The sequence below is a fragment of the Jatropha curcas genome, chromosome 2 (assembly GCF_041381405.1).
Source record: "Jatropha curcas cultivar XTBG-Jc1 chromosome 2, XTBG_Jcur_1.0, whole genome shotgun sequence".
Lineage (NCBI taxonomy): Eukaryota > Viridiplantae > Streptophyta > Magnoliopsida > Malpighiales > Euphorbiaceae > Jatropha > Jatropha curcas.
This window is the reverse complement of record NC_143152.1, coordinates 21,131,108-21,141,979: the sequence shown is the minus strand read 5'-3', so window position 1 is coordinate 21,141,979 and position 10,872 is coordinate 21,131,108. Positions and strand designations below refer to the sequence as shown.

Here is a 10,872-nt window from a genome sequence, read left to right as displayed (position 1 = left end):
TTATGTTGAACTTTTTTGTTTTTTTATTAGGGTCACCAGCTTTGATTTGTTTTTTATCCATGCAATAGTTTATTATTTTACTTAGCCATATTTGGTATGATGTAATCAACCATATAATGAAATGAGAATTACATTACGTGACTGATTACATTGTTTGTTTAGAATTTTTTTTAATAGTGTAACGTAATTGAGATTATATATATAATCTTCATTACTTAAATTGATATAATATTCATAATTATATAAAAAAAATCCATATATTGTCAATTATATCAAGCACATATAGAACTAATTATATCAATTTACTCCAATCAAAACTCTAGCACCATCGCCACAACTCCACTACCACCACCGCCACAGCTCCACCACTACCACCACCACCCTCGTCACCTCCATTCTTCCACTACCACTACAACCACCATCACTCTACCACCGCCACCATCATAACCACCATCACTCCATCACCACCTCCTCCACCATCGCCGCCGCCGCCGCCACCACCACAACCACTATCATTCTACTGTCACCACTACCATCACTCCGCCACCGCCGCCACCACCACAACACCACCATCTCCGCCATCATCGCCGCCACCACAACCTCCATTAGTCTATCACCACCACCACAACCATCATCACTCCACTACCATCACCACCACCACAATCACCATCACTCCATCATGACCTCCACTACCACTATTACTCCACCACCTCTCCACAACCACCATTTTTCCACCACAACTACTATCACTCCACCTCCTCCATCACCACCACCACAACCACCATCAGTCTATCATCACCACTACTCCACCACCACAACCACCATCGCTCCACCACCACCACCACAATCACCATCACTCCACTATGACCACCACAACCACTCTAGCATCACCAACACTACAACCAGCACCACCACCACTGCTCTATCACCACCACCTCAATCGCCGCCACCGTCGCCACCACCATCGTCACCACCTCAACCACCGCATAGCATAAATTACATTTTAGTGTTTAATATGCAACACGGAATAAAAAATTATATTTTATTCTTTCATTTTATTACAGAAATTAAAAAACAGAAATACTAAAAATATCAAAATACATATAATTTATATTGTAAGGTAATTTATTCAATGAAAATATATGAAAAAAATTAATTTATAATGACTTTATCTTTTATTTTGTTATATTAATTATTTTTTCGACTTGCATTCTTTCAATTTTTTTAGTTCAAATAAATTTATAAATCTAAATGGTCTTTAATAACTTAATATAATGAATAGCTTTTGGTTAAAATATTTCTTTTATATTAATAATGATATGGTGATACTGGTGGTGGTGGAGTGATGGTTGTGGTGGTGGTGGTGGTGGTGGTGGTAGAGTGGTAGTTGTAGTGGTGGTAATGGTGGTGGTGATGGTGGTGGTGTGACGATGGTGTAATTGGTTGTAGTGTACTAATTACATTACATATTTATAAACAAACATAAAAATAGAATATTGATTACATTCCAAAATTTTCTCATTACATTATCAAACGTAGTAATAGAATCTTAATTACATTGCATTACATTATATTTTTTATTACATTACATTAAACCAATTATAGCCTTAATGTTTTTAATTATAGCTTATAACTTGAATGATTTATTTCAATGATCCATATTAGAAGAAGAGTTTATTGATATAAAAATAAATAAGTTTCATAAAAATAACAGTTGGAATGAGAGCAAATACTTTACCTATTGGAGATTTTTTAGAATAACTACAGAACTTAATTAATGGATTATTATATATTGATTATAACTATTTAAAAATAAGTAATAGGCTTAATCAATATGTTTGTTATGACTTGAAAAAAAAAATCAAATAATTATGAGTTATTAATTTATTTTTGCATGAAATAATTAAAATTTATTATAAAAACGAATAAGAGTAAATTGTGCTAGTTTAATTGAAGTCAAGAACCTTGTTAATTATACACCTGTTATTTTTCCCTAAGAAATATATTGTGATTGATTTTCTTAAATTAAATTAGTTGGTTTTAGTTTTAATTTACTCAGAGATATTTTTAATAGCTTAAATAATAAATTAAGTTTAAGATGATTTTGATACTTGGTAAACAATTCTCGTGAAGACAACACTTACTCATCATTTTTTTTATTTGCTATAATTTCATGCACTTATGGAAGGGGAAAGAGTTTTGGTTGTTCAGTTGTAGCCAAAGATAGAAGAGGATGAGTATTTTAAGATATTACACCACTTCGATCCGTTTAACGAGACTATATGTAATTATAAATATATTTCAATCTGTTGAACGAGAGTACGTGTAATTTGAGATGAGTACGGTGAAATTACTATACGTAATGAATATACCGACATACTAAACCAATTTGGTTATGGATCGTCAATTTCTTAAAAAAAAAAAAAAATTAAATATCCAGATTTAGATAATTTAAAATTTATTGATAAGATGATTTTAATAGAGTATTTAAATGATTTTATTATGGTGCAGATAATAAAATTTTAATTGGATATAAATTATGGATAAATCCCTAGTTATACTTAGTGGTGGAACTCACAAATTCATATAAAGTTTCTGTTTTGTGGGGTAGCAAATCACGATCTTAAGATTACATGCATGAACAGAAGGAAGGCGGTTACGATGGGTCTATTCACACTTGGATGGCTGGCTAGTTTGTGATTGGGTCAGTTTTATCTAAACCTAGATCCTAGCTAGCCATGAGTTACATTGTAAGGAAAAGAAAACAAAAAGGCAATCATCATTATTAGAAAAAGAAAAGAATCCCAAAAATAATAGTGATAACGATGATGATCATAATAAGGGGACAAAAACTGATGATGTCGCAACTAGAAACAGCTCGCGTGTCGCCAGGTCAATTCCTTAGTGATAAACTGGAATGCAAAAAAAGAGTTTTTGAGTGCAAAATGAGGAGTGAGTGAGACATCGTTTCTAGTAAAAGAAATAGGAAAATGGGTTAACTGTTGCCTACCGACTAATAACATGTGGCCTTCACCGCTGAAACAGTATTCTCTTTTAAATAATATTTATTAAATTGACGATAATTTTTATAGTAAAAAGAATTAAAATTAAAATTTTCACTTTTTATATTTTTTATAAGAGATAAAAGATCAATCAGTATATTTAATTGGCTATCTATTGTGAGGTTTAAGTAGTGTATATTACTGCAATGAAAAAATTAAAAATAAATTTTTTTTAGAAAAAAACTATGCATTCAAAGGTTTGTTCGAGAAAATTAGCTATTTTAATAATTGTTAACTATTTGGGTAACGTTTAGCTAATAATTATTTGAGAGTAGCTTTTCATCAAACGCTAAAAGTTAAATATTACATAAATTACCTTTTCATAAAACGTTATTTTTAACCTATAAAAATAATTCAAATGCTATGTTACCGAACACTATGCAAAATAATTATTTAAAAAGCTATTGCTGAACACAATTTAAGTCTAACTTTTAAAAGATTAACACAACAAATCAAAATTAATCAAAGACAACTTAATAACCCCAAATTATTTTATACGCATAGTTAAAGACATCTTCTGTTTATAAAGTAGATATAAAAAAAATATAGATATATACAGGTATATGATCCAGAAAAAAAAGTGTATCATGTACGACAACTAAAGCATTATTTAAAGTACTAAAACAAGTCTTAAAAGTAGTATTAATGGTAAAAATCCTAAATCCAATCATTATAAATTACAATCTCATAAAAATGTTCTCCGATAAAACGACATACAATCTTCTAAAACGTAGTGCCTTCACAAAAGTGCCAAGTCTTCAGTAATCAATTCAATATGAAATTGCAGTTGTTGACACCTGTCACAGTTACAAAGATTACAAACATTAACTTAACAAACTTCAATCTCTTCTCTCTCTCTCTCTTCTGTTTTTTTTTTTTTTTCTAAAAAAGTATTCAATTTTATTGGAAAACGAAATATTCAATTATTATTGCTATTTATATATTTTAAATATTCCATCAAATTGTTGTTTTACTTACTTGGATCAATCGTAACAAGCATGGCGGTCCCACCAAAATCACAAGTTCCTCCGGCTGCCTTGCTTTTCTGCCAGTAACTATTGAAAGCATAGGAAGCATGCGCTATCACCGTATTGGGCTGAAAGCAAGGCCCATTGGGCTGAATCGACTTGCAATCTGCTCCAGATCCACAAGCATAGTCTAACGCTTGTTGTATTATTGGACTCGGTACGGTGGGCTTTGCCACACACCAAACCGCAAATTGTTGCCCTTTATGAGGAGGAGGTGGTACAGATGGCGTTGGGTGAACTCCTGGCGTTGGCGGCTTATAGATTGGTGGACTGAGAACAAACTTCGGTGGACTAGGTCCATGGTATTGTGGGCTAGGAGCACCAAATGAATATGTTGGCGGGCCAGCAAAGTTATTGGGCGGGGTTTCGATAGGAAAATTAGAGGATAGCGGAGGAGTTGGCGACGGTGGTAGTAGATAGCTTGTCGGAGACGACGATATGGAGGGTGAGTTTAGAGAAGGAGGAGCATTTTCTACAGGTAGTGGATGCGGTGGTAGTGATTCTAAAGGTGGTGGAGAAAATGAAGAGCCGAAGCCATACGGTAACCCGTATGTAGGTTGTAATGGTGACTTAAGGTTGGGTACATTATATGTTTCTGGATTGTTCGACATTTGCTCGGGCAATAATCTTGTATCTGCAACGTAGAAATATTACACATAATATTTATTAATCTTAGTTAATATAAACAGAATAATATATCCTATTTCAAGTTCTAATGTCCACTTCATGTTTTAAATAATCACATAACAAGGAAATGTATGAATGAGCAGCAATTTTCCAAAGCAGACATCAATTGAAATTAAAATTGCATATTCTTACCACTGAGAAGGAAGAAGCTGGCTGAGATAACAGTGTATAGACCAAAGATCCTAAATTTCATAGCGTAAAATTTTGGCTCCATGGAATGAAACGCAACCTTAAGACAGAACTCAGAAGACTTCTCCTTATGGAGTTTCTGCATGAGTGTCTCTCTATATATAAGGTAAGAACCTAGTACAGGAAAAGACACCATAATTATGGTGAATATATTCTTGCTTGGAAGGAGAGAAATATTAAAGAAAACAAGTTACCTGCACTTTTAATCTGCTTGCTTAATTCCCACTCAAGGGTCTCACTATCATTGTGTTCTACAGTCGTCTTCTTTTTAACCTTTCCATTTTTAACCATTTTTAACCTTTTCAATTGTATCTCATCATCAGTGAGAGAGATTCACCCATTTAATAAGGATTTTTTTAATATGGTATAATTCGATCATATAGATGGTAAAGATTCTACAGTATGATAAAGCTTCAACCGTATCATAATAATTTTTCAGTCTTTTAATTAGTATCAACGCATTTAAAATAGAGATTTTTTTTTAAAGATGTTCCTTTTTTATCTTCTTTTTAGCCAACGGTACTCTTGCTTTAACAAAAAATTATTTTAATTAGTATGGTCTATAGGTAGTCTACCGATTAAGTTTAAACAAGTCAATTTCGATCGGTGGTAGCTATAAATTTATCAATGCTAGTTATTTAGTAAAATTTTAATAGTGGTTGCGGTTGAAATATAAAATTACTATTAAAACTATAATTATTTTCATAGATTAATATATATATATATATATAATAAAAATATAATTTTCTATTTTAATGTGTTATATAAAAAATTTAATTTTTATAATAATTATAAAATAATTATAATTGTTACAAAATTATTTATTTTAAAATAATTATATATAAAATGATCATATAAAATATTAATTTGAAAAAAATGCAATTTTAATAGTCACTATTTTTATAAAGTTAATAGAATCAAAATATAATATAATTATGAATCAACCAACGCTCGAAAAAAAAAAAAAAAAAAACTCTAAAATACAACAAATAGATTAACGTTTATTGATATTTTTATCAATTATCAACTACTTATTAAAATGTTTACCAAATACTCTAATTTAGCTGTCAGTGCAAATCAGATATTAAGTGCATCAATTAGCTCTCTAAACTTGCAAATAGGCGAGAGCCGTTTATGAAATACTTTAAACAAATGTAAGATAACCAAAACTCTAATCGGATCGGTTCCACACCAAATATGTAACTCTACAATACGACAGTCTCCTCTTATCATAAAAGTCTCCTTACTAACGTAGTTCCTGCACTTACTGGGACGGGTCCAAGTATCAAAGCAAGGATTCTAACTTACAAAGTGCGTTTATCTACAGCTTATTTTCATCTGTTGTGACTCAACTTTACAGTATATTGCTTTATTGTACCAAAACTTTAATGTTGTCCCTTAAAATTCTCTCAATTTCTAATTCTATAATAGTAAAGGGACTCTACTCATAATCTGGCAAAAGCTACACCAGAATGTTGATATGGACCATCCAATGAATAAAAAAAATAATTTTTAAAGCCACATCATCATTTGACTCAGCCACATCATAATCCAAACCATACTTTACAATCTTTAGCTCAAGAAATTGATTAAGAGAAGAAAATAGAAAATAAAAAAATATATATATGAGAGAAGAAAATCATAATTTTTAGAGTCCAAAAGAGATGATAATCTACAGTTTGACGAAATCTGAGACTCTCCGTTAGTTTTGGTTTCTTCAACCAGCAACTTCCTATTTTTTTTTTTACTTTTTCATCTCTCTCTTTCAGTCTCTACTTCCTTTGTAATTTTCTATTTCTAATATTGATGCTTTTTGCTTATATTTCTAATAAAACTTGAACCAGAAACACAAAAATCTAACTGATTATAATCAATTGCCGACAGTTTCTCAAGCTCTTAATTCCTTCACATATATTGCCATTTTCGAATCGATTCTAGTTGGAGAAACAAAATCAGTTGAGAGAGGGAGAGAGATTGATGTCATTCCTGAGATTGTTTAAAGAGAGAGAAATTGGTAAAGAACAAACTCCTTAAGCTATTTGACAATAACAACCATTGATCATGCCATGTTGGACACTCAGTGGCTAAGAAAATCAGTGCTTACTCTTCCAAACATGATTGAATGCACGCTCTGCTTATCCTACGGGTGAGGGATATGGTTACTGAAGGATTTGTTAATACGGGATCATCATAGAACCCTGCAAAGTTCAGAGGGAAACTAGGAGAAATGGCGATAGTTCAAGGGTAAAATTATGCATCAGGCCAAAATTTATATATATATATATATATATATATATATGTTTTTCTGCATTCAATTATACACAACAGAAGAGAACAAGACTTCACCGGAAAAGACGACAAACAACTCCAACCACAACACCAAGAATAACAACAACAACAACTCAAAAGTAGAGCAACTACCGGAACCTAAGAGCAATGGAGGGGGATAAGGATTCTCTCGTTTCTCGTTCTTTTGTATCTCCAAAAAGTTGTCCAAGAAATCTCTTGCAATTTTGTAATTCCAAATTTAAATCCCTCGATATAGTTACCTACAATTCCCTTATTTCTCTCTGACTAACAATGCCTCAAAGCCTAATCTCTTCACCTAAAAAACCAATACTCACTAATTATTACCAAATAAACCAACATCCAAAATAGGAATAAGCAAAAATCCAACTTTCTTTGTTTTTTATGGCATGAATTCTATGGCACTAAATCAAGTAAAAATATATACGTAGTAGTAACTCTAACTACCCTTCTCCATCGCTCCAAGAGACTTTTCAATCAAAAGACTCAAAGTAAAGATTTAAACACTGAAAACCCCAAGCCCAAAATTAATTGCATAAAAAATTCATAATTAGTGAGTATTAGGTGATCTTCGAGACTATCACTGAGGTTAGCAATGAGGTGGAGGTGGAGGTGGTTTCAAGTCTTAGGTGATCTTCGAGACTTTCTTTACTTGGAAACACTAATTCTGCAATTATCTAGAAGAGTCGTCGTGAAGAGTCATTAAATGCCCAACTTTTTTTTTTTTGTCTGTCTCTTTCTCTCGTTAACTGTGCATAATTAACACAGAGACTCAAATTAAACGAGGGTATTTTAAACTTTGAACGATTGCATTCTTTTCAAAATTTTCAGTAAATTTTTCTATATAAAAAAAAACATGAAAAAAAAATAGAAATTTTCTCCCAATAAAGAGAACAGAGAATAATAAATATCTAACCACATTAACTCTCCATCCAATCAAATCAAATTCCATATTCACCTCCCAAAACCAAAACATGAAGTTCTCCCGTCTCATTTGTCTCTTTTTACCATGCAAATAAAAGTTACCCATTTGCAAACCCAATTCCTCAACAAAAACCCATTTACAGGCTTTATTATTTTTCTCTAGTTGAATTCAAGCCTGTACTTGCTATTCTAGATCTAGTTTTCGAAAGGGTTCAATGAGATGATAAGATCGATTAACTGCCACATTTGCTTGCGACTGGCTTGATTGTGTCTTTCAGCTAATTTTAATGGGGCAATGGAGAAGAAGAAAGATCAACAACGTTTTTCACATATTTGAAGTTTAACCGTATTTAATGTCCAGTTGTGTTCACCGATTTTGGTCCGATTTTAACGGTTCTCACCGATTCATATCCGGTTTTTTATCTTCCACTTTGGAGAGTGAATTCAAACCAGACCATGATCCGGTTTTCGGTCAATCCGGTCAAACCAGTTGGTTTGATTTGGTCCTCAAAACCATGATTTTAATCAAGTTTGATAAAATAAATAAGCTAAAAATAAAGTAAAAAATTAAAAAATTGCTTTGCAAAAGAAAGGTAGTTTTATCATAAAAAGTTAATAGTAGTTTTATGGATTCATTTGAAAATTTCACCTATTTTTGTGGAATTTGATGTAATTATATTTAATTCTATAGAATTGAATTTTTAAAATTAAAAATCTATATTTTTTTCACTCCAAACATGAAAATATGAATTTCTACATGAATTTCGCAAAATTTTATGGAATTTATTTGTTTAAATAAGGGGTTAATAATCTTTCTTTATAAAATATTAAAATTAAAAAAAAAAAAGGCAAAGTTCATAAATATTTTTCCAATTAGAATTGGACTCGTTGGAATAAAAGATGATGAAGGCAGAAACGGCAAAACAGCCATGTAGCCTAACATGACAAAAAAATTGTATTTAATTTTTGTAACGGTAACTTTTTGTCCACCTTCACTTTTAAACGTCTAAAAAGAAAGAAAGAGATCGAAATCAGAGTACACAGTTAGGTGGGCTATCAAAGAAGCAAGCAACGGTCACCAACAGTTCAAAAGCTCTAATGCTAAATATGAGAATGAAAATTCAACAACAAGAAGAAGAAGAGGAAGAAGAAGAGAAACAGAGGCTAATTATTAGTACTTGTAAAGTAATAGAGTATTTGGAGCCATTAATGTCAAAGGAGCTTCTCTTCAAGTTTCCAGATAACTCTGATTTGGATTTCGATTACTCGCAGAGTTCAATATGGTCTCCATTAGTACCTCGAGTTCACAGTCATATGGATTTGGATTTGGATTTGATTACACCAAAAAAACTCAGTTTTGGATTTGGGTTATTGGATAGCAACAAGAAGAAAAGTGTTTCCAAGAAAGTTACATCTACCCTTGAGAAGAAACTGAAAATGAAGAAGAAATGCAAAGTTAGGGCCTCTGGTTTTTCTCCAACTCCAATCAAGGGTTCTTGTGCCCTTTTTGCTACCAAGGTAAATTAATTAATTCTTGCTAGAAACACTATTAGTCCTCTTTCGCAGTTTCTGGATTTCTGATTTTGTGTTTTACTGTTGTGATAGGGATGGAATAAGGTGCTAAAAGCTGCCTTCCAAACATTTCAAGAAAAAGAAGAAGAAAGATCCTTCATGCCACGTGAAGCTTTCCAACTATTTGAGAGATTGAACGATTCAAGTACAGCTAAATCTTTGGTCTAGCTGAATTGTACTATAAATTTGTTCCAATAAGGCCAGCATTATTAAGCTTTTTTGTATTTACAGGGATCTTTGGTTCCAATGTGACAAACAGAGATTCTATTAATTGTGTATCAGTTTGAATAGTTTGCATTTTCATGTCAGGGGCACAACCATCAAGATATAAAAATATAGAAAAATTCTATAAATTAATTGTACTACCAATATGTTTCTCGTTCTAGTAGTCCCACTCCCTACCCACCACCGAGATGGACCGTACGTGAGTAGCAGTTTAGTGAGCTCGAGTTGCAGCAACAGAGCCTCCTCACGGCCTCGTCGGACTCGATCCACAATTTTGATAGAAGCTTCTTGCTTCCCCCTATTGGGTGGGTCTATGATCTTTGACGATGGTGATTTAGTGTTGCCGTTTCTATTGTGTGTTTAGCATATGATGAATCCGTATTTTTACTGATGATTTTTTTTTATTTAATTTTATAGATTTTTTTTGAACAAATTATTCGATTTTATTATTATTTTTCTAGCTCTTGTGAAATTAATATTCGAGAAACCATTTTTTAAAGCTAACGAAGTTCAAGAAACAGGATTTATACAAATTTGAATAGCGAAGTGGAGAACACGAGAAAAAGGATTAGAGGGATAATATGTTTTTAGATTTAAGGTTTATTCGGCAAAATTAATGATTTGGTAGTTAGCTTAATTAGCTTTTCATAAAACGTTGAGAATTAAATGTCACATGATTAACCTTTTATAAAATGCTATTTTTAACGTCTAAAAGTTAGTTCAAACATTAAAAATTATAAAAAATAATATTTACTGTTTTGAACGATCAAGACTTTAAGAGTTTACTTAAAAAATTGTTATTAAAGAGGTCTTAGGATTTAAAATTTAGAGCGAAATGGTGTGTTCTGCTATGTAATTATTTGTATAATTTAGTTAAC

General features: G+C 31.9%; 2 protein-coding genes across 2 annotated transcripts; one reads left to right on the top strand and one right to left on the bottom strand.

Moving 5' to 3' along the window:
- Positions 1 to 3,668: 3,668 nt before the first annotated feature.
- LOC149498374 (uncharacterized) lies at positions 3,669 to 5,066 on the bottom strand. The gene is made up of 3 exons (XM_089717230.1): positions 4,910 to 5,066; positions 4,041 to 4,724; positions 3,669 to 3,859 (listed from the first exon to the last, which is right to left on the bottom strand). Exons 1-3 carry the CDS (start codon positions 5,049 to 5,051, stop codon positions 3,828 to 3,830), a joined length of 858 nt encoding a protein of 285 aa, XP_089573356.1. The 5' UTR covers positions 5,052 to 5,066; the 3' UTR covers positions 3,669 to 3,827.
- A 4,155-nt stretch (positions 5,067 to 9,221) lies between these two features.
- LOC149498373 (uncharacterized) lies at positions 9,222 to 10,154 on the top strand. Its single transcript, XM_089717231.1, has 2 exons — positions 9,222 to 9,715; positions 9,803 to 10,154. Exons 1-2 carry the CDS (start codon positions 9,296 to 9,298, stop codon positions 9,935 to 9,937), a joined length of 555 nt encoding a protein of 184 aa, XP_089573357.1. The 5' UTR covers positions 9,222 to 9,295; the 3' UTR covers positions 9,938 to 10,154.
- Positions 10,155 to 10,872: the final 718 nt, after the last annotated feature.